Here is a 24982-nt window from a genome sequence, read left to right as displayed (position 1 = left end):
ATGTGGTACAAATACACAGTAAAAGCGAAGAGCTATCCTAGCACACAAAAAGCTTATACTTCACTATAGGAGATAAGACAAATGGCTGTAATGTAAGGCAGAGCTGGACTAAATATTAACGCAGAGTACAGTGTATTTTGACATTTAAAATGGAAGGAGCCACGAAAGTTTGTTATGGAAACCACATCTGGATTGAGTTTTGCAAAGTGGTTAGAGCACAGGTATATGTGCTTAAGGATAAAATATATCAGAATATATGAGTAGTCTTGAGTTGGGAAGCATTATTATTCCAGAACATAGAATGAATAGAAGGTAGTCAGAGGTCATTCTGATTGATTGGAGTCTTATCAATTTGATAAGTAGTGAAAATTCAGTTAGACCTTTTGTCCTGTGTGTGACTTGATCACTAGCACTGTACTGGCCAGGACACAGATATTTGACTGCTGTTGAGTCATTGAACTGCACATGTGAAATGATTTGAGAGAGAGAGGAGTTGAACCAACACAGTGGTTGAAACTGAGTGTATAGATTTGTAGAGAAAAGACAATAGGGAAAAGTAATCAAGAGATGGTCAGAGGGCGGAAATTGTAGTAGTTCTTGGACATCTTGAATTTATTTGTTTCCTTCTTATTTTATTTTAAGGCAAGGAGGACTTCTTGTTAATTTCCATCCTTCAATTCTGACCTGTCTGCTCCCCCAGTTGACCAGCCCTAGACTTGCAGTGAGGAAAAGAACCATTATTGCTCTTGGCCATCTGGTTATGAGCTGTGGAAATATAGTTTTTGTCGATCTTATTGAACATCTGTTGTCAGAGTTGTCCAAAAATGATTCCATGTCAACCACAAGAACCTACATACAATGTATTGCTGCTATTAGTAGGCAAGCTGGTCATAGAATAGGTAAGAAATATTTATATGATTAAAATTTTTCTTTAAAACATATTAATGAATATTTATAAGAACTAATATGCTTTTCTTAGGTGAATACCTTGAGAAGATAATTCCTTTGGTGGTAAAATTTTGTAATGTAGATGACGATGAATTAAGAGAGTACTGCATTCAAGCCTTTGAATCATTTGTGAGAAGGCAAGTTTTTAAGATCTCTATTTTTCAAATAAAATTTTTTCTTAAGAATAGAATAATAATGAAGATCTAGATTTGGTGGGTGAGGAAGAATGGATTATTTTATTCACAGCTGGATTAAATTTTGGATTTCAGATGTTTTAATTAAGTTTTAAATAATAAGTGATAACAATACAGTATTTGAAGTGAATATCATCTTAATTTTAAAATGCGGTTGTCACATTTATTTTGAAATGTTTCCCCTTACTGTGAGAACTTAAAGAACTTGGGAAAAGTATATATAATTGTCTTTCAGATGTCTTACTGTGGTTTACCAGAACAAATTAATTATCTGGTCAGAAATATATACTAGTGAATTTTGTATCTCTTCAACAATTTTTGAGATCTGTTACGTCCATTTTGCTAGGGCAGTGATTCTCAGTTTGAAAACCTTGGTTCTAATAATAACTGCATTTATGTGTGAGAAGATCATACTGGCTAAGTAGCGAGATTGTTGGGTTTTTTCCCCTACTCCTGGCTAGAATTGACAGCATTGTAGCACAGTGTTTTGTGACTTGACTGTTGCTATTTGTAGTAATAGTAAGCAGTTTGCACTCATGGTTTTTGATAAGTAGCTTTATAGTCATATAAAATTGCTAAAAACTGTGGGGTTCATTTCTGTCCTTTTAATTGAGAAATACTTACTCTTGGGCATTTATTATATGTTCTGTCTTCTGAACATTAAAGTTATAAGACTAAACCTAAATTAATGTACCCTACCATTTTCACCAGTAATGCTAGTTACTGCAGAATACATTTATTTGGCCTTTGTGTTACAGTTGTATGTTGAAAAGATAGACTGTGTACAAATCTTTCTTTGCATGTCCCCACACTAACCATGTCATACCATTTATTATAAGAATCATCCTGACTTCAAAGGTGTTACAATGGTGGTGGTAGGAGGGAAGAGTTCATCTTAAAATTGATTAAAAAAGAGTAATTTGAAAAGTAAATCTCTTTTAAAACATGAAGTCAGTGAGAGGGAAAGATGAAGGATCTTAGGTGTTGAAAAGGCTGGAGACCACTTTTCCGATGTTACATTAAAGGGAAGACAGAATCTGGTAATAAAGTTGACAGATACTGAATCAAGAAGATAAGTACAATTATTCAAGGTAGCTTTTGTTTTTTCTACAGATGTCCTAAGGAAGTGTATCCCCATGTTACTACCATTATAAATATATGTCTTAAGTATCTTACTTACGATCCTAATTATAATTATGATGATGAAGATGAAGATGAAAATGCCATGGATGCAGACGGTGGTGATGATGACGACCAAGGTATTTCAAATTAAGTAGGATTTGTTATATTTTCACGAAAGAACTAATTATAGATGGAGATGATTCTTAGCCCCAAAATGTACTGTTTGTTTGCTTGCTTATAATAGTGAAAGTGGAAATTACCACAATATTCAACAGGAGCAAGTTGATTTAATTATGGGGCATCCAGGTATTGAACTGTATGCAATATTTTCAAAATCATGTTCTAAGTAAACATTTCTTAAAGCAGTTAATAAGTTGAATGAAAAGTAGATAGCAAAATTACTCTGTCCCAATTTAATTTTTTAAAATAAGCTGAAAAAAAATGTTACTGTTTTTCTCTTGGAAAGCACTTATCAGTGATTACACAGTGTTTTTGTAAGGAGGGAAATGAATCTTATTTTTAAAATTGTACCTATAGATATCTATAACATATTCCTAGCAGTTTGGTTTGTTTTATACATAGTTACTTTTAATGAGAAATTTTAAGTATTATTTGAGGCTCCACTTAACTTTCATGAATAATCCAAGTATTTCTGAGGTTCCTGAGATTGATGTCGTTGTGCTGAGATTTGTGGTATTTACTGTGGAAAGGGGTAACACTTCAAGGGCACAAGGTTGCTCATGTGTAGTTGTCTCTTTTCTGTTAAAAGAACCATAATAGTAATGTTTAAATAAGTTACTGGGTATATGTGTTGGTGGATTTCCTGTTAATTATACTTTTAAGTTTGATTCTTTGAATGAATTTAGGTAATGCCTTTGCTCTAAAGTCTGTAATTTCATCCATCTTAAAAAAAAAAAGATACAAAAACGCTCTCTTAATCTCATTTTAGACTCTTAACAGATACTGCTCAGTTTCTCTGCACTATAACAGAACTCCTCAAAAGAATAAATGCTCTCCAACTCCTTTTTCCCCCTTTTCTTTTGAATCCAGTCTTGCAGTGATTGCTAGTGACCTCAGATGTTTGACTCTGCTTGTTCCTCAGTTTTCAGCAGCATTTCTTTATTTAACTGCCACAATATCACATTCTCCTGGTTTTAGTCCTGTCTTTGTGATTACTCCTTCTCTGTCCCTATGCTGATTCCTCTTCATCACCCTGATCACTCAACTGTGGAGTATTTCTGAGCTTAGTTCTTGACTTCTCTGTTATGTTTTTATAATCTTGTTGATCTCATCTAGTCTTTTGGCTTTAATATCAGTATGCTGAAAACCCAAACTTTATCCCAGATCTTTCCTGTTAATTCTAGGTTCATATATGCAAAACTGCTTAATTGATATACTGCCTAGATGTCCAGAATATCTTCCCACCCTTCCTCCACTGTTGGTTATTAACTTGTTTCTTGTTTAGACTTCTCTATCTCAGAATAGCACCTCTATTCTCCTTAGTTTCTCAGGCCAAAAACTTTGGAGTTATACCTGATCACTTTTTACATACCTCCCTCATCCAGTCTCCCATCTCAGGACTTTCCCATACTGCATACTCTTATTTCCCTTTTTATTATTCTTACTTTCTTCATTACACCTAATCATTTTCTGATGCCTAATATTTTTTTATCGTAGTGTTATTGTAACTTATATAGCCATAATTTTAGTTACTAGGCTATTTAATTTTTATAACTTTTTCAATAAAGTATATTTCTATAAAGTTATTCCCATAGTTTGGTTGCCATTGGAAATTTTTCTTTTACTTATTTGCTTTAAATAGTCTACTTGATAGTGCCCTGTAATTTTTCTTCAAATCAGATGCCTTGATTTAGCAGTATTTGGTATAAGAGAGACGGAATTGTTAATACTTAAGCTTAGAATATTGTTTTATTTTATTATTTTTTAGAATATTGTTTTAATGTTTAGCAAGAGTTTGGAGAAGCTAGTGCTCTATTCTGTGGACAGAATTTTATTGTTGTAACTGAGAAAGTATAGCTTCTTTAAACTATATTAAGATAGTATTTTGATAAGTTGATAACAGATATGCATATTTGTTCCTAATAGCCCATCAAGAAACTTAATGGAAAGCCATGTAGCCACAAAGAAAGCTAATATCAGGATTCTTTTTTCTCCCCTGAAAAATTAGTTTCACAGTGTGATATGCCATTGGTGATCATTATTTTTATGGTTTATCTTATAAACTCCCCAGTTGTTTGATTTTCCTGTAGTGTCAAGTGAATCTTTTGAATTGAACTTCTATTCATATTATTTAAAAGGCGGGGACATTTACACATATTTGTAATCTGAAGATGTTTAATGTGTTAATAAATGATAGTTAAGAAGCAGCTCATTATCCATCAATGAGAAAATGTTTAACAAATTAAAAACACAATCAGATCATTTTTCTTTAGAGGTTTATGGGTAGATTTTTAAATAAACTCTGCTTCTGGTTTATGAACTAGCTCTTTTTAAACCTTGTCTCTGACTGTATATCTTAAAAGTTAGAAAATTATCTTAATTATGAGTATCAATTTATTTTCTGTATTAAACTTTTCATATGATTAATAGTCTGTTAACATTAAAACTTCTCTTTAGGGAGTGATGATGAATACAGTGACGATGATGACATGAGTTGGAAAGTGAGACGTGCAGCTGCTAAGTGCTTGGATGCTGTAGTTAGCACAAGGCATGAAATGCTTCCAGAATTCTACAAGACCGTCTCTCCTGCGCTGATATCCAGATTTAAAGAGCGTGAAGAGAATGTAAAAGCAGATGTATTTCATGCGTACCTTTCTCTTTTGAAGCAAACTCGTCCTGTGCAAAGTTGGCTGTGTGACCCTGACGCGATGGAACAGGGAGAAACACCTTTAACAATGCTTCAGAGTCAGGTCAGTTTAAAGTGTGGTTTTGAAAGTCCTGCTAGTAAATGTGATTTTTTTTAAATGGTGGTTTTGTATGGAAATAGGAGTTCCAGAATAGCTTTAGAGAAACATTTCTGGGATATGTTTGTATAATAGTTTATGGATCCTCATATAACATTACTTATAATTTATTCTGATTGAAGTTTTCTTGATTTTTCTTGGCTGAACAGTATTAATTTTAAGATTCAATAAAATATCTTTATCTTTGATGTATTAATGGAGAAATCTTAGGCAGTAGAATTGGACTACTTGTGTTCATAGCTTCTTTCTCTTGTAATTTAGAGAAATTAGGATTTGTGTATGTGTGTGTGTAGTCCTGGACAAGTTATTTAGACATTTTATTAAGCCTCAGTTTTCGCATTTGTAGTAATGGTTTACTTAAAACTGTCTACCCAAGGTGGAAATGATATGCTCTGTTTAAACATATGGTGAAGCCTGCCACACAGGCTTTATATGCCACATATTATTACTGACATTGGCTTTATATCCCACCTATTATTGATAAAATACATATTTTTTCACTTTAGCACATCTTTTTTAGAATCTAAATATTAGGTATTTATAGTCCCCATTTACTGAATATTTAATAATATTCACATTAGGCATTTTCCTATCTTACATGTAATCTCTAAAGCAGCCCCATGGGGTACATATATGTCCATTTTTATGGATTACAGAAGAGATCTTGAGAGAGACTAAACAGCTAAACCAGGAGAAGGGATGTACGTGTCATAGCTATCTTGTTTTAAGTAGTAAAAATTTTAAAAGACTGTGGCGAACTTAAAGGTGAACACTGAAGACAAATTGTAGAAGAAAAAGAAAGTGTATCCAAGACGTAAGGAATTGACTAAGTTTATAAAAAGCAGATAAAAATCACAAAAAATTCTGATGGTGCTATGATGAATTAATTAGATAGGTGTTTTCTTTTGCCTCTAGTTCTCACATCATTGTTCAATATGGTATGTGTCTGTATCCTGCTATCCTTAAGACTTATTAGCAAATACCCTATTTAGGTTTCACTAACATTAGAAAGTATAGAAGCGATGTCTTTGACTCATATTCCTGCTGCTTGTAACTACATTTGAAGTGAGGTTGATTTCATTTAAGAGCCAACGAAAAGCAAAAACAAGGGCCCATTTAATGGTTTCTTTTCCGTAATTTGTCTTTTTTCCTGTAATTGCTTATATGTGCTATTTAAGTTTATAAATTATGTTCCTAAAGTTTTGGTTGAAAATTATTATTTAGATTTCTATTTAGTCTTGTGCATTTCATAAGTAAAATTAATCAAGGAAGACTATTCTGTTGTTCTGTAGAAAGCTAATGATAGCTTTTCTCTATTTATCAGTATCAAGCAAATATAGTTACAAGAGAACATGCGTAGTAGATGCAACAAAGTTTATATCGAACAAATTGTTAGTGGTTAGCAGAATTAGGAATTTGACCAGAAAAATTCTTCCATTCATCCCCACCTCTTGTAATTTGTGTTAAGTGAACTGAGGAAGTACCAGTAACTGAACCAGCTAATGAGCACTTGATAATTACAGGTTCCAAACATTGTTAAAGCTCTGCACAAACAGATGAAAGAGAAAAGTGTGAAGACCCGACAGTGTTGTTTTAACATGTTAACTGAACTGGTAAATGTATTACCCGGGGCCCTAACACAACACATTCCTGTACTTGTACCAGGTATGCAAGAAATAGTAAATCACTTTTGGGATTTATTAAGACTTAGATAAGCTTAAATAATTGTTTTCTTGAGAAGGATGATTTGTGACAACTTAATTGGCACATGGAACTAACTTTTTAATAGGAACATTGAATATCTAAAGTTAAAAGTAAAAAGTTTAAAACGATACCCTAAAATATTTTACTTTAATATTTATCACAGGTTGTGGAATTTCTGTGACTTTAGAGATAACATAAAGTGGAAGCTTTAGCAGTCTTTTAGGGATTAGTTTTATATTTTTGCTTTCATAAAGTTGTCATGCATAAAAACATTGGATTTTTCTTTTCTGGTTGGGTTTTTAGGAATCATTTTCTCACTGAATGATAAATCAAGCTCATCAAATTTGAAGATCGATGCTTTGTCCTGTCTATATGTAATCCTCTGTAACCACTCTCCTCAAGTCTTCCATCCTCATGTTCAAGCTTTGGTCCCCCCAGTGGTGGCTTGTGTTGGAGACCCATTTTACAAGATTACATCTGAAGCTCTTCTTGTTACTCAACAACTTGTCAAAGTAATTCGTCCTTTAGATCAGCCTTCCTCATTTGATGCAACTCCTTACATCAAAGATCTATTTACCTGTACCATTAAGAGGTTAAAAGCAGCTGACATTGATCAGGAAGTCAAGGAAAGGGCTATTTCCTGTATGGGACAAATTATTTGCAACCTTGGAGACAATTTGGGCTCTGACTTGCCTAATACACTTCAGATTTTCTTGGAGAGACTGAAGAATGAGATTACACGGTTAACTACAGTGAAGGCGTTGACACTGATTGCTGGGTCCCCTTTGAAGATAGATTTGAGGCCTGTCCTGGGAGAAGGGGTTCCTATCCTTGCCTCATTTCTCAGGAAAAACCAGAGAGCTTTGAAACTGGGTACCCTTTCTGCTCTAGATATTTTAATTAAAAACTATAGTGACAGCTTGACTGCTGCCATGATTGATGCAGTTCTAGATGAGCTCCCACCTCTTATCAGTGAAAGTGATATGCATGTTTCACAGATGGCTATCAGTTTTCTAACCACACTAGCAAAAGTGTATCCCTCCTCCCTTTCGAAGATAAGTGGATCCATTCTCAATGAACTTATTGGACTTGTTAGATCACCTTTATTGCAAGGGGGAGCTCTTAGCGCCATGCTAGACTTTTTCCAAGCTCTGGTGGTTACTGGAACGAATAATCTAGGATATATGGATTTGTTGCGCATGCTCACTGGCCCAGTTTATTCTCAGAGCACAGCTCTTACTCATAAGCAGTCTTATTATTCCATTGCCAAATGTGTAGCTGCTCTTACTCGAGCATGCCCTAAAGAAGGACCAGCTGTAGTAGGTCAGTTTATTCAAGATGTGAAGAACTCAAGGTCTACAGATTCAATTCGTCTCTTAGCTCTACTGTCTCTTGGAGAAGTTGGGCATCATATTGATCTGAGTGGGCAGCTGGAACTAAAGTCTGTCATATTAGAAGCCTTCTCATCTCCTAGTGAAGAAGTAAAGTCAGCTGCATCGTATGCATTAGGCAGCATCAGCGTGGGCAACCTTCCTGAGTACCTGCCGTTTGTCTTACAAGAGATAACCAGTCAACCCAAAAGGCAGTATCTACTGCTTCATTCCTTGAAGGAAATTATTAGCTCTGCATCAGTGGTGGGCCTTAAACCATATGTTGAAAACATCTGGGCCTTACTGCTAAAGCACTGTGAGTGTGCAGAAGAAGGAACCAGAAATGTTGTTGCTGAATGTCTAGGCAAACTCACTTTAATTGATCCAGAAACTCTCCTTCCACGACTTAAGGGGTATTTAATATCAGGTGGGTACCTAGATTTTCTTATATAAGAAAATTTTTATTTTTTAAATTTTTTGACTGGAGAAAAATGGCTTTATTGTGTTGATTTCTGCTGTACAACAACATGAATCAGTCATAATTATATATATATATATATATATATATATATATATATATATATATATATATATATATTCCCTCCTTGTTGAGCCTCCCTCCCCTCCCCCTAAAAATTCTTACTAGTATTTGGTTGCCTGGAAAGATGGCTAATGCTGTATCTTGTTACATGTTCAAATGACATTTTGTTGTTTAAAAGAATTAAGAGTGGAGTTAGATAATGATTAAATAAATCTGGTGTCATTTCTAGTGTTCAGTATATTTTAATGTTACTCTTTTGTCTTAATGTTGAAAAGATAGATGTCTCTTGAATTAATAAAGCCAGAGTACTATGCTTGTATTAATTACAGTACTAAAATTGGTGAACTAAGTTCAAATGAAAAATTCTGGGAACAGTTTTAAGATTTACCAGTGTCAACCCTTATTATCCAAGGAGAAGGTAAAAATGGCCATTCATTCTTAGAAATTGCTTCCATTTTTAATAAAAAATTTGATAATCTTATCTGCTGATGTGGTTAAACCAGTTCCCTTTTAGGAGGGGTAGATCCTTCACTGCTGGTTTCTCAGGCTGCCTCCTTCTTGGATGAAATTGTTTCTTTTGAGATCTAGTGAGATTATATTTCACAAAATGAATAAACTTTGCTCCATTAGTATTCTGAGGGAAAGAAGAAATGCCCTTCTTGATCACAGAGAATTTTAAGGAATTACAGACACTGATGTTAGTTGAAGTGGTTTGACAGTGATAAAGGTGTCCATGGATTTTAGCGGTTAAAAACTGTAGACTTCAAATTTATTTTTAATTAGGTTCATCATATGCCCGAAGCTCAGTGGTTACAGCTGTGAAGTTTACTATTTCTGATCATCCACAACCTATTGATCCACTATTAAAGAACTGCATAGGTAAGTGGAAAAGAAGATGAAAATACTGCCTAAATAGTTAGTAGTTAATTATCAAAACCTGAATTATTTCAGTAACTAAATATATCTCCAAGGAACTAAAATACTTTTAAGGGTCTGGTAATTGTTTCATTAAAAACATAATTGCAAATAATTGAAATTAGGTAAATATGCTAGGATGTCTTTAAAGTCAATTGCACATTTGATAATAGTGTTTTGAGAATGACCTAAAGTAAACTAATGGGTAAAGGGAAATGTTATATGATCTGACCAGTCTGAAGTTCTTCCCAGTTGTAAATGAATCTCATTTGAGTTGTGATGGCCGAATTTTCTGTTGTTATTTATATCCCTCTAGCTCCCAAGGGGCTCTATGGAAGCTTTTAAGTTTAAGGTGGAAATTTAAGACTAAAAAAGATAATTCTTGAGGTATTTAGCCCTGTCAGCCTAAGAGGAGATACACAAGAAAGCAAAAGGTCATCTCTTTATTATTTTTCATGATTTTATAACTTCCTATGTTGTTTTCATCATCAGTTTACCTAGAATCTTTAGTAACTAAACTCTTGGTGTTTTCTTGACAAAAGAATGGGAATATCAGCAGAAAGGATAGAGGGGTGTATGCATAGAAACTTAGCAGCTTCATGCCATTCTGCAGTGGACCAGAAGGGGCAAAAACACAGTCTAAAAGAACTACACAAAGGGATTATTAGTTCAGAGTAAGAGGGACATAGAGGATAAATGGATGACAATGCTGAGACGTAGAGATAATTCATTGGAAGTCTCTGTCAGAAGATCCTTGCCTTTGTTCTCCTCTACTGTTTTTTCTTTGTTTACTCTCATTTTTGGCATTGTACAAGATACAACAAAGGAAGAGACCTGTGCCAGATCTCTAGAGACATCAGTCAGCAAGTGTGCATCACTGGTGTAGTTACTCAGTTAGATGATGATCATTCTGGTTATTTAAGATTGAAATTCCTAGACCAAGTTGTTGGGGACCACTGATCCTAGATTGTGTCACCATTTGTCCAGAATGATAGCAGTACTTTAGGAGCTTTACTTAAAAGCAATTTACCATCATAGTAATTCTAAACAGAGCTGAGGAGCTTTAAATTCTTTTTGAACACAAGCTATCTCTTAACCTTTTTTGTAGTCAGAACTTTCCTGGGTGGTCAGTCTTGAGGTTACTCAGTCTATGATGTTTGAAGCATTTTTTTCATCTCCCATTTTATCAGATTGCTGTTTTGATACATTTTCTGGCACCTTTTCCCCACCATGTATTCTAAAAGATTGCTTATCATCGTATTGATGAATAGCTGTGAATGAATACATGTACCAGACACTGTGTTCAGTAATGTACATGCTATTTATTCTGTTCTGTGGCCCTAAAAGCTTATAATTCTCATTTTATAAACTGGGAAACTGAGGCTCTTGCCTATGATAAATTGCTAGAAGTCAGTCTTACAGTTGACAAGTGAAGCAGTTTGGATCACCGTCTGTGTAACTCCAAAGATCTGCGCACTATATTCTTTCCTCCATGTGTAAGAACAGTCACACTTACATCTGTGTTTAGAGTGGCTGGGCACTTTCTCTAGATTTTTGTCTTATGTTAGGCTTCAGTTTCCTTCTTTTCTACTCTTAGACCTCTTGTCAATTTATACATTTTTTGTTAAAGATAAAAATTAGCTTTTGGAGGCACATTTCTCTGTCATCTGATAAACTGTTTACTTGTTAACAGTATTCCAGCAGTGGATCTGTCCCCACCCTTGTTTATGTTTTGAACTCAGGTTTTAAGATTTCACCTTTGGGGTGTAAACTATAGCATACATGTAATGTAAACTTCATATGAGCATAAATTTGACTTGCCCACAGCTGTACCCCAATGCCTTATGCCGTAAATGCTCAACAAGTACTTTTGGAATGAAAAAAGATCCCACCTCTGTTGGTGGTTTTTTTAGTGTGGATACTAATTTTGAACTTTAAGGAGAGTCATTCATGTTACTAGTTCTTGTGGTTACTGACTCCATCACTTCTCTTTGCCACCCACCTTTTTTATCAACTATCTATAAAAGTAATTGGGAGCTTTAGGGGCCCTCACTCCTGTGTTTAAAGGTTCTGAGAATAGGTTTATCAATTAAATGCACTCAGATTCAGACATGATGGTTTAACTTGTCAAAAGAAATTATATAGTTCACTTAGTATTTCATCATATTTCATGATCCACGTTGAAGAAATAGCAGTAATACCAACACTAGTAAAATAACAGTATAATGCGTATTTAATTTTAAGCTTGCCATATAACTATGTTGCTTCTCTTTGACTTCTTCAGGTGATTTCCTAAAAACATTAGAAGACCCAGATTTAAATGTAAGAAGAGTAGCTTTGGTCACATTCAACTCAGCAGCACATAATAAGCCATCATTAATAAGGGATCTTCTGGATACTGTTCTTCCACATCTTTATAATGAAACAAAAGTTAGAAAGGAGCTTATAAGAGAGGTACGTTAGATTACACTGTTTACCTAAGCTTGTCTTTTACTTTGTAGAATATTTATATATCTTTGTATTTCAACAGGTAGAAATGGGTCCATTTAAGCATACAGTTGATGACGGCCTGGATATTAGAAAGGCAGCTTTTGAGTGTATGTACACGCTTCTAGATAGTTGTCTGGATAGACTTGATATCTTTGAATTTCTTAATCATGTTGAAGATGGTTTAAAGGACCATTATGACATTAAGGTGAGATGTTTGTGCCTGTTGATAAAATGTTTTAGAAGAATACTTTTTGCTAGTGACTTTCACCTTTGTAATTTATGCTTGTTATTCAGTGAGAATGATTGGTTTACTTGTCATGATTTATTGTGTTAGAAACTCTCTAATATGCAAACAAAGTAGCAGTGCAGTGTAATAACATCAGTTGACATATAGGAAAATCCAGAAACCTTTTCATTGGCGGAGGAAGTCAGAATCAGAGTGTTGTTAAAGGGTGTTATACACAAAGCTATCTGTAGACGCAACCACAGAGAAATTATACCACCTCTTAGGCTTAGAGCATGAACTTTGCTTATAGCTCCTTTTTATCTTCCTATTTAAAATGTGAACTATAAAAGGGTGATTTGAAAAATCTTTTACTCAGGGCCTTTGGTCAAGCAGGGCAAAAGTGGTAGTTGAGCAGTAATTCGGCCATACTATCAGAACTCTTACTTTGATGTTTCCGTAATGTAATATGGAATAACCTGATTCTCCCAGAATTCAGTGAAAAGAGCCCTGAAAGAATAGAATCCTTCTACAATTTATAGTCTTAAGATAAAAGACTATCAGTTATTGGACTTTAATGGATTAATCTGAATAAGTAGGCTCTTTGGTTTTGTTTTTTTTTTGTTTGTTGTTTAGAAAAATCTAAGACAGTAGAAGCTTGTTATAAAGCTTTTCTTCTAGTTATTTTCTCACTCACTGATTTTTTCCATTTGGTCCACATGAACTTTTTGAAAAACAGTTTATGACCCTATCCCAATGAGTGAAGTAAAAAAAACAAAAAAAGTAAATTGGAAAGCTCCCCAGCTCTAGCTCATGTGCAGTCAAGATTGAGAATCACTTTTCTAGTTCTGTACTCTCAGACCATATGATAGATAACTTTAGTACTTGTAGCTAAAATTTCTTAGATTTGAACTCTGTGTGATTCCAAATGGCAGACTACATAAAAATGAAACTTTGTGGCACAGGCTAGTCATTTTCTTTTAAAAACTTTGTCAGAATTTGAGATTTGTCTTTAGAAAATAAATTCAGAATCTAAATTTTGTCTTTTTTATTCGTAATAGATGCTTACATTTTTAATGTTGGTGAGACTCTCTACGCTTTGTCCAAGTGCGGTACTGCAGAGGTTGGACCGACTTGTCGAGCCATTACGTGCCACGTGTACAACTAAGGTAATATTGATGTTGTTGATTTAGGCCAGACTTGGTATGTTCAGGATTCTCAGTTGATTCTGTACTGTGGTTTTCCAAATTTAACTGTGCTGGCATCCTGTGTAGTAGTTGGCTTCAAAAATTAACTTATTAAATGTGGATGATTTAGAAAGCTTACCACTGTTAAATGCTATTCTTAAAAGTTTGTTGTAACAGTGTGACACGTTTTTAAAGTACTGATATGGGTAAAGTGATAGATCCACAAAAGAGGAGAAAATGTTTAATTCTGTTGGAGGCGGCAGATGGGGGTGGGAGTCATAGAAGGCTTCATATATGCACATGACAGTATTTAAAATGGACCTTGAAAAAAATCAGGATTATTTTTAAGTTCAGAAAGTGAAGCAAGACTTTTCATACAAAAATGATTATATGAATTAAGGCACAGAGATTTCAGTACATGACATGTTTGAAGAATAATGAACAAATATGGTAACATCAAACAGTAGTTTGATGGAGGACAAAGTAGAACTTGCTAAGCAGATCCCACTCTGGTTTTTATAAAGGGCTTTGTATAAAATATTCCCTTAAAAGGAGACAGCTATTGCTAAAAAAGTTTCAAAACACCTCTGCTTGAAGAATAATGTGTCTTGTGGATCTGTTCAAGAGTAGCTTTGCTTTATTTTTATGTGCTTAGATTTTGTTGGTATAAGAACTGCCTTTTATAGCATGTAATATAAATTTACTCAATGTTCCAGGTAAAAGCAAACTCAGTAAAGCAGGAGTTTGAAAAGCAAGATGAACTAAAGCGATCTGCCATGAGAGCAGTGGCAGCACTGCTAACCATTCCAGAAGCAGAGAAGAGTCCACTGATGAGTGAATTCCAGTCACAGATCAGTTCTAACCCTGAGCTGGCAGCCATCTTTGAAAGTATCCAAAAAGATTCATCATCCACTAACTTGGAATCAATGGACACTAGTTAGATATTTGTTCAACCTGGGGACCATTATATTGACCATATGATGCACTGATTTGGCAGGTTAATCATAAGACATGAAAAGAGAAGTATTTAAAAGCTTCACAATGTTCCACTTTTTTTTCCCTTCATGGAGACAGTTTGACTTTCTTCCATTGTTGTTTTTGTAGCATTTATTTCAGAAATATGTATTTCCATAATCCAGAGGTTGTAAAACCACTGATGTTCTAGTGGTTAGGGCAACATTTAAAATGACAACTAAACGTTAGGATTGATGGAGATAGGGTCCAGTATATTTACCCTGTAATGTTTAGGATTAAAATGTTAAAATTTTGTGACCATGAATTTCTTTCTTTTATAAATTTTCTCTTATTTAAAAATCAAAAATTCTGCAAGACAAAAACCATGTTTCTTTTTCTTGTGTAACTTTGTTTCAGCAACATAAATTGATTTTTTAGCTGGCAGACAAGAATTATCTGTGTAAGACTTGTTACATTTCAGAGGGGTTGGCAGTTTGAGAGACAGTAGGGTATCATTTTTTAAGTATGGGGATTAACAATATCCCTGTTGCGCACACTAATTTTGCATGAGCAAGTTTGCAAATATGTATTGTCTGTAAAGCAGCATGTGCAGATTATTCATAATACAAAAGTTAAAATAAGTATTATTGTATTAGTGCAATTTTCAGATATTTATTTTTGCACAGAAAACACATGTCTGGAGAGAGAGGGGAGTAAATTTTTGAAACTTTGGTTTTCTTAATGCCAGTGTGAATTTGCAGGTGTTTTCAGCAAATCAAGTCAACAATTTGCCACTTTTTCTATTATAAATTTAAATTTGAATATTTAAGTACTCAGTTTTTCCCGGTTACCCATTTGTGTGTGTGCGTTTCCCCTTAGAAATTTGTAGCCAGATTTTTCTTTGATTTCCTTTGGACCTCTACATTCCATATTGAATGATTCTAATAACTGTGTGCTTGTGAATTTTATTTTTTGGAAAATTCTGAAGCTGTCTGTCACAGGTTGGTTAGCTAATAGTATTTTCTTTTAGTTGAGTTAGATTTTTTTCCCCCCTTTCTTCTAGAGCTAATTTACATATTGTATTTGGTAAGTGTTGACTACTCCTGATGAAAGGGTCTGTGCTTGGGGGGAAGCAAAGCTTTGCAGTACCTTATACTGTAGTTAAAATTTTATTTAACATATCCTTCAGTGAGCTCCTTTCACACTGTAGCCTATTCCTTCAAATTTGTGGTGCTCCTGTAACAGTAAGAACTAACTTCTGAAATAAAAGACATCTCCTAATGCTGTGCAAACATAGTTTACATGTATTGAAGGAGGCAGTTGTTAAATTGAGTGACAAGTTTTAAGCATTCAGATATTTGAAAACTGCACCCTTTATTTTTGAAACTGTGAATTGGAAATATTTTTCCTGCTGTTTGACTTACCTGCTTTAACATGCAAATATGAGGTGATTTTAATTATAACATACTGCGGTTATAGACGAACAGCTTAACTTCAAGTATTCAGATGATCGTGCATAAGACTTCATTACCAGTAAGGATTTTGATTAGTATGTGGACATGAAACGTTACATAAAGTTGGTGCTGTTTCAGAGTGTGTGGCAGGTGATAATCATACTATAATTTGCAAAAAACTGTAATAGAAATTTATTTCAAGCTGTTAGTATATTATGTACTATGCATTACCGTGGTACAGATGTTGTGGATATATTTTAAGTATTTGGTTTCACGGTTTCACAATAAATTACAATACTGTAGGCTCTAGGACCAAGTAGGAGACTGATATGCATATGTTGTGTGAATGTCTTAGTTAATTGAAGTTAAATCCAAACTCTTCTCACATATTGGATTTCACACCTTCAGTTTTTTTTAACTTCTAAAATGCTTGTAGTTTTTTGTTTTTTGAGTCTTGAAAAATGGCTCATTTTTCTAATATAGCTGAAATTCTCTTTTAACAAAAGAGGTTCTGCTCTTTTCTAGTAGTTGATACGATTTGTGTTTATATATATGATATACATATTATAATGTATATATTCACATATATAACAAAATTAGTAAAAGAAGAATACTCAAATTTTAAATGCTGAGTCATACTGATCAAGTTCATACTTCTCGTGGTGATGTCCTGGTACTGGAATGGAAGGTGTGCAGTTCAGTCACAGTCTGTCACTCATACTGCTCACTGGTCTTTTAATTATTAGGAAGTTCTGCTTAGCAGTTCTGCACATGATGGTTCCTCAGGAGAATAAAACAGCTGTTCACTGATGAGGACATTTAAATTGTTTTAGATTTAGCCAAGTTCTTTTAAAGACAGCTCAATATGGGTTGTTTTTAAGTTGTTACAGTATGAAACTAAGGCAGAAAGGAAATTTGGTATGGCAAAGTGCAACCTAAAAATTTAAAGTCAGTAGCACTGCATGATAATTTTCAAAATGTGGTCATATATTAATTAATGATATCTAAAGTTGCTTAACCATTCAGAATGCTTCACAAATTGGAGTATGGAGACTTCAACAAATGTTTGATATTTACATAGTTTTTATATAACCATAAATAACCAGGCCACTTTTTTGTTTTTGCACTTTTGTTGGGTAAATGATAAATAACATGGGCATATCTAACCAGTTTTAAAGGCATATTCTGATACCTTTTATATCTAACTCAATTTCAGATATATGAATATGATTATATAGATAGGCATGTTGAAGTTTAATGAAATACACATGATCCTCAGTCAGAAAATTCAGTTAATTAGTAATCCTTTTAAGGTGTATTTAAACCACATGACAAAGTAATATAGTAATGCGTGACAATTTTTTAAAAGTTGAAGTAACATTTTCTGCCCAGGTAAAAAATTCTACCAAAAACTTACATTGTAAAAATTAACTGCCAGTCTCTAGATATAGTATACTTAGTAAATATTTTTATATTAAAGAGCTTTAAAATTTCAGGAGATGTTGATTCTAGCTCTTAAATTAAATCCTAATTTTTAAATTACTGCCACTCCAGAGTCACACGTGTTTTTGAAATTTTAATTTATCCTTTGTGAAATGGAAAACGGACAGTAGTAACAACAGTTCCATTTTGCTGTTTGGGAAGAGGATATTCTGGTTTTAATGGATTTTTTTTTTTTTCTAGTTAAGTAAAACTCCTGATACCTTTGGCTACAAAATGGAACACATTGGAAGTAATCATGTGGCAAGCTAGCAAAAGTTGACCATATGTGGTCATTTTCTTAAGAAAGATGCACATTGAAATTACTTATTTTCCCTTCATAGTACAGTAAGTTGCTGATTTTCCTATTAATACTAGAAAAATAAGATTTTGTGAACACCTGTAATTTAGTCAAGAGTTATCAGCAATATATTTTTGCTGTTTATAACTTTGAAAGTTAGCTCTTAATTGAAAATGGAATTTTTCACAAAAATCAACTTCAGTTAAAACGAATGGGAGTATTGCAGATAATTTTACTTTGTTAGACTGAAATGTTAATGTGTCAGAATGCTTTTTAGTGGAGGAAGTGTGGATACCCTGACCTCTTTGTACTTTTTAGTTCTGATCTTAAATGATTATTAGTGATTACTTTGGCAAATTGAATTGTTTCACTTAAGTCTTAGATGAGAAAAGGCTATCTGAAATTTCTTTCTAAATTAGAATGTGTTGGAATTAGTGTATTTAACCATTATCAGTAACTTAGTGGTTGATGCACATTGATTTTATTCTAGAATGCTCTCTCACAGGGAAATTCTGAAGAATTATATTATGGAACTGGTTAATGTATGATACCATGATGACCTCATGATTTAATAGTCTGTAATAATCCTGTTAGTTTGAAAAGCTATTTTACTTGTTTCATAGACATTTCACTTTTAATATAAACCCAACTGCTTACTTAGGTCAGGGCAGCTAAATGTGTGTGATGGTATCTTACTGTAACCCTAATGCATTATTGTTAAGAAACCAAATGTGTACTTTACTTGGAATCCTTACCATCCATGAACTAAATTAGGCATTCCTAAAAGGTCTAGAAATAAACTCTTAGTTTCTTATTCTAGAAATCAGTTTAGACTTCTGTAGAAAAATGCATGTTCTTTTAAGATCAGGATTTCTCAGCCTAGCACTGACATTTTGGACCGAATAATTCTGTGTCATGGGGGCTGCCCTGTGCATTGTAAAATAACAACATCCCTGAGCTCTACGCACTTAGATACCCGTAGTACCATAAACAACTCTCAGCTGTGACAACCAAAATTGTTTCCAGAATTTGCCAAATGTCCCCACGGGAGTAGGGAAAGAGGGGGAGAGTGCAAAATTGCCCCAGTTAAGAACCACTATTATCGAGAGCTTTCTCTTGTGAGCTATAACCAACTGAGATTCTGTACACACAGAAGTTTTCATTCTTGGTATCAGTTCATCTTCCTAACTAAATTTAAGTACACTGTACTGTTTTCAATATTTTCTTCCACTAAATTAATTAGAACTATCATGATCTAGTGAAAATGTTTCTATTCTATATTACTACCTCCTCTGATTTAAATGGATGGTCTTTATTAAACCACTTAATATACTGGCTTTTTTTTTTTTTCCTGGCTGTAAAGTGCTTCCTCATGCTGAAAGAAATAGGAGTATAAAAGGGGCTTCTACTGTACCAGGTGATATGAGGCAGTGAGTGCTTTGCAGTTGATGTACTATATAAAAGGGCAAGTAGTACACTTTACTTGGGTTCTTAAAAGTTGGAGTTTCAGAATTACTCATTTATATTCTCTTCAAGAGAACATTCTAGTTCAAGAAAGTAAATATAATGAACAAAGACTTGCTTTCCAGTATAGGTAATTTCCTGTTTAGCTGTAATATTTAAAGACATGCCAAATAGTGATTTTTGGGGGAGTATAATTTCAAAATTATATATTTGAACTTTGAAAATAAACCTGACTGGCACATTTTTCTATTTTTCTAGGATTAGTTGATGTTTGCAGACAATAAAATCCTTGTGAATAAAGACTGGTTGGTGGGAGGCAAGTGGCAGAGAAACTATCACAAATCAGATTGCTTGTTCTTTGAAACAAGATCATTGAGTGAGTCTTTGAAATTTCTGAACCATTTTAGTCCCTCTTAGCAGAATTGGCATAAACAAAAATAAAAGTTAATTTCCTTTTACATGATGTTTTTTGAAGTATTCGTGAGGCTGATTGGTCAACAGTTTTAGTAAGTTCAGAACGCTCATTTTGGAACCTTGAAAATTCAGTCTTTAAAACCTGCATTTAAAAGATGTAGAAATTTGTTTCAGCATCAGTTGCATTCGCAGAGGACCATGTATGTACCCAGATGAGACGCCCCACTGCTGGTCTGTACTGCTATAGCCCCTGCTCACAGTGTTCAAGATTTATGTAAAACTTACTATCATGCCTTCATCCTTCTAAGTGGATCAAAATTAATTACCTTTTCCCCTCCTTTGCCTTGGTACTAATACTCTCCAGTGCTTGCCACTGGAGACAGTACGGGGAAAACATATGTATGTGTATGATTGTGGCACAGGTTCCTGGTCTCGGGTTGAGGACAAACCCAAGCCAAGGAAGTCGTGTACTCCATGTAGTGAGAACAGAATTAGCAAAAGCATAGAGACGAGGTTTTAGAAGCTGAATATGGCTGTAGTGTGGAATATGAGTTTAGAGGCTAGGATGGGCAGATTTTATAGACGGCTTTGTAAACATTTTGGATTTAATTTCAGGGGTGAGGTGATGGCAAACCTAGAAATACTTAGGTGCACTTTAGAGAATGGATTGGAAGGAACATAAGACATTTGTTGATGAGTTAATACATTAATAGAATAAACTGTATGAAAGGGAATGTTGTGCTGAACCAGTATAAATATGGAGGGGCACTCAGGGTGTTTGAAATAAAATTGACAGGACAACAGTTGATTGGTTGCTGGGAATAAGCACAGTTAGTTATATTATGCTGCAATACAAATAGTCCCCAAAATAGGTGGTAGAATACATAATTATTCTGTGTAGTATTCTGGATAGCACAGGGTTAGCACCTCACGGGGACCCTGGATAATCAGGCTGCCACTGGGAATGTGAGTTGCTGTGGCAGAGGCAAAGAGAGAAGTGAGTCATTTCTGTCACCTAGTGCTTTCCCATGGGCAAGAAGTCATAAGGTCATATCTAACAGCTAAATACTTGTTCATGAGGCATTGGTGAGAATAGTCAGCTCTGTTGAGCTGTGGAGGGCCCTTTTTTGATAGGCAAAATGTGGGCAGAAGAGTTAGGTCATGGTAAACAACTCACAATTAGATGTTCCTACCTATTCTTACAAGTGTTTTCAATCACCCCGCCACTCAGTTGCTTCTGAGCGCTTTCTCCACTCACTGGGTCCTCTCCATCTTTTCCATATCTTCTACAACCATCTTCACACCTTCCGGAGTGACAACTTTTGTTACCGGCTGTGGCTCCCAGGCCCATAGGAAATGGATCATCTACCTCAAGCTTTTTTTTTTTTTTTTTAATCTTCACATTGCAAGTTGTATACAGAAACAGCAGTCTCCTAAAAGTGCCAGCAATTTTTATGTTTTCTGAAATTAATTATGTAGGTACCATTCAATATTGTTTTTGGTTTTGATCAACCTTTATCTCTGCTACCACTCTTAAGGCTACAAGCTTAGATATTTTCATCCAGAGCTGTTTGAAGTTAAACTCTATCTTACTCTTAACTGCAATCTCCTGTTCATCAAGGTCTGCCTTCACTTGCTCTAAATTGACTTTTGACCTCAGAGTCCTGTGATCTGTATTTCCCACCATTTTCTGTTTCTTTTAGCCTTTTGTTTACCTAATCTGGATCTCCTGGGTTTTGTAAATGATTTATTCATGAAATACTTGTCCATCTGTTGCATCTAGGGATGCCCCCTCTCCCATTCCGTATATCTTTAAGTATTACACTTAACCCTGTCTCCATACCCAGTGGATTACCATTAACATCATTTTGTCAATAAAATTAAGGCCATTTTCTAGTCCTTCCAACCTGAGAATCTCATATCCATTGCCATCTTTACATCCTCATCTCAGAGGTTGAGTTGGTTGTCCTCCCAGAGTCTACCTTCCTCCGGCCTGTCCTAGAAGAAAGAAAAGTAAGTGAAAGTCACTCAGTTTTGTCTGTTTGCGACCCCATGGACTATACAGTCCATGAAATTCTCCAGGCTAGAATACTGGAGTGGGTAGCCTTTCCCTTTTCCAGGTGATCTTCCCAACCTAGAGATGAAACCCAGGTCTCCCGCATTGCAGGCAGATTCTTTGCCTGATGAGCCACAAGGGAAGCCCTCAGCCTGTCCCAGGTTTTGGTTAAATCAGTCCTCCTCCTCTTCCCTTTATCTTCAGTACCACTAACACTAGTTCCATCTGCTGGACCCTCAAAAATACCCTGAAATCTCATCTAAAAAGACTTAAATGTTTTTTATTGTATCTTCTACAAGATACCATCTCTGTAGAGAACTAGATATGCTTTCCTGATTTTTTTGTGTTTTCACTTTACTCTGGCTCTCATCCCTCTATAGGTGATCATTACAAACCAATTACAGTGAAGTCTTAGATGCCAAAATGGCCTTCAGTCTTTTTCTTACCTGAACTCAAATTGATATCAGTATTGTTGATCACTCCCTCCATGAGACTGACTAACTGTTGCCTTGGCTTCTAGGATGTTATCATCTTCTGGAGGCTTCCAAATAGCTACGAGGCCACTGTATCTTACTTTTGCTAAAACATTATTCACTAGGCCCTTCAGTTCACGTCTTCTCATTATATATAATCCTGCCTGGATCATCTCATCCATTTCTCATGGTTTACATGTTGATTTCTAAATCTGTAGACCTTAGTCCTGTATTTCAGACTTATATCAAATCACTTACTGGACAACCCCATACAGGTATCTCAAACACAGGATAGCTAAACCTGAACTCCGCATCTTCCCCTGGTTTCCCTGTCTTTCTCTCTCTGCTGTTGGCAACCCATTTATCCAACCACTCAAGCTGGAAATCTTAACACAAGTTTGGAGGCAAAAAGTGGTAAATAACAAAGAATATAAAGATGCTGCCAGACATCTGGCTTTTAATCTTGGCTCAATGGTAGCTATTTGACTTTGGTAAATTACTTAGCCTCAATTTCTTCATCTAAAAGTAGCTACCTTATTGGTTTAAATAGGAATTCTTGTAAAGTACTTAAAACTGTCTGGTACCTAGTTAGTGTTATATAATTGTTAACTCTTACTAACTTCTGCTAATTTGATTTGCTAAATATTTCTCAGGTCCATCCCCAGTACTGTGTGTTCAAGACCTCATTTCCTCATCTGTTGATTGGATGACTGCAGACGCTTCTTAATTGGTATTTTGTTTCACTCAGGAAACTAATTTCTTAAGAACTTAGCTAGGTCCTGCCAGGCCTGTAAAGGCAGGTGAGAGAACATACTTGACATAAAGAAGTGCTGGTTACCAGGAGAAAACTGACATAATAAATACCACAGAATTCTACTGTATAAGAATTATATTGGTAACAATGGAGGATGTGATCCATTCTACATGGAGCAGGAAGGGTTCTTGGAAGAGATGGAATGTCTTGAGATAAGAGGTATTTTACCTTGGAAGAGTTGTTTTCAAGTGAGTGCATCACAGTAACCACGAGGGCTTGTTAAAATGGATTGCTGGGCCCTCCAGAGAGTCTGGTTCCATAGGTTGCAGTGGGGCCCAATAATTTGCTTTTTTATTTTTTATTTTTTGTCCTTTACGTTTGCAGTCCTGATGCCTTCTCAGACCACATTTTGGGACCCACTGCCTTAGGATACCCAGAGAGCATTCATTCCCAAGGCCGCTCAACTGCTAAGACCATGGTCTTGACCATTCATAGTCTTGGGCTATATCCTTCAGTGACTCCTTTTTGGCCTGTAGGGCAAGTACAAGTTCTAGATCTGGATACTGTCAGCCCCTTTAGCCTCAGCATCTGTCACGCGTAAGATTGGCCTTTATCTTCAGGCAAGGGTGAAATATTTCTCTCAGCCACCATGCTGCTCCTAACCTTTATACCGCTGCTCAAGCTATACCTTTTGCCTGGATATCTTGCTTTTTCTTCATTTTATACGTTGTCAGTCACTAAGTTGTGTCCAGCTCTGCAATCCCATGGATTGTAGCCTGCCAGGTCTCTCTGTCCATGGGATTTCCCACGCAAGAATACTGAAGTGGGTTGCCATTTCCTTCTCCAGGATTCTTCCCAGAACAGGGATTGAACCTGTGTCTCCTGCATTAGCAGGTGAATTCTTTACCACTGAGCCACCAGGGAAGCCCTTCCTTGATGAAGTTGACTGCTATCCTGTAGGCTGAGTCAAGGACTCCAGAAGCCTCCCATGATGCCAGTTGACAAGGACATAATCAAGGGGCCAGCTCCCAACTTTAGAGCTTGTTTTCCCTTTTGTGCATGTAATATAGTCCAAATTTCTTTAGAAAGCACCTCTCTTTTAACATTGTGCAAACATTGCTGAGTGGGGGAGGATGGGTGGGAAGAGCTGAGTGGGCTAATTGTTCATAGATAGCCCTTTATGTAAAACAGTACTGCCAACAACCTTGTCCACACTCTGTGCCCAATGTCTCACAGGTTCAAGTCCTTTGTAGAGCTTGACTGGACGGAAAGGATCCCTGCTTTTCTGGTTTGTAACTTTTCTAATGCCTCCTTGCTTCTTGTCTTCTAGGAATTTTTCGGAATTTTTGAGCTACGTGGGCCTTCCCTTCTGCTCTATATATTATTTTGGATTTATTTTCATTCACAGATGTTTACTGTCATTTCAGTAGAATTTGGAGACAATAAATAGCACATTAAGTTGGTCTGCCATCTTGGAGCTTCTGTTATTTTTTTTATCTTCTCTAATATTTTAATGAGAAACATTTTAAAATAGATGTTAAAGAGTTTAGGCTCTCAACTTGGGTTCACATCTGACCATCCCATCCCTTAGTTGTGGGACTTTGGGCAACTTCTTAACATCTTTGTTCTCCCGTCTGTAAAATGGATATGTACCAGCCTCAAAGAATTGTTAAGAAGGTTAACATACATAAAGAAGATGAAACACAGTAAACACTCAAATGTATATAAATCATGAATGACTGACTATAGGAGCTTAATAGTCCACTCTGTTTTTCCTTATGCTATTTTTGATGATTGATTGGGCTTTTTCTAAAGAGGGAGAGGGATGTTCTAAAACGTACATTGAGAGAAACTTTTTAGCCACTTTTGAAAATATTAGGATGCCTCAGTATTAGAAACTGTCAGCATAAACTAATTTTATTTTTTGGCTGCACTGGGTCTCTCTCTAGTTGTGG

General features: G+C 35.3%; 1 protein-coding gene and 1 long non-coding RNA gene across 2 annotated transcripts in view; both read left to right on the top strand.

Moving 5' to 3' along the window:
* Positions 1–14957, top strand: part of CAND1 (cullin associated and neddylation dissociated 1) — a 34771-nt gene extending 19814 nt beyond the window's left edge. Inside the window, exons 5-15 of the mRNA XM_069584695.1 lie at positions 643–899; positions 980–1085; positions 2256–2401; positions 4902–5194; positions 6772–6913; positions 7256–8749; positions 9647–9742; positions 12063–12232; positions 12309–12473; positions 13553–13660; positions 14395–14957. Coding sequence (XP_069440796.1) covers positions 643–899; positions 980–1085; positions 2256–2401; positions 4902–5194; positions 6772–6913; positions 7256–8749; positions 9647–9742; positions 12063–12232; positions 12309–12473; positions 13553–13660; positions 14395–14619 — 3202 coding nt within the window. The 3' untranslated portion in view covers positions 14620–14957. The remainder of the gene's footprint in view (positions 1–642; positions 900–979; positions 1086–2255; positions 2402–4901; positions 5195–6771; positions 6914–7255; positions 8750–9646; positions 9743–12062; positions 12233–12308; positions 12474–13552; positions 13661–14394) is intronic.
* Positions 14958–16546: 1589 nt separating this feature from the next.
* Positions 16547–24497, top strand: LOC138437420 (uncharacterized). Its single transcript, XR_011255954.1, has 3 exons — positions 16547–17913; positions 19589–19706; positions 24358–24497. It is a non-coding gene; the product is annotated as an uncharacterized lncRNA (long non-coding RNA).
* Positions 24498–24982: the final 485 nt, after the last annotated feature.

Source organism: Ovis canadensis, chromosome 3 (assembly GCF_042477335.2).
Source record: "Ovis canadensis isolate MfBH-ARS-UI-01 breed Bighorn chromosome 3, ARS-UI_OviCan_v2, whole genome shotgun sequence".
Lineage (NCBI taxonomy): Eukaryota > Metazoa > Chordata > Mammalia > Artiodactyla > Bovidae > Ovis > Ovis canadensis.
Note: the sequence above shows the minus strand (reverse complement) of the source record. Positions and strands in the feature narration are given on the sequence as shown.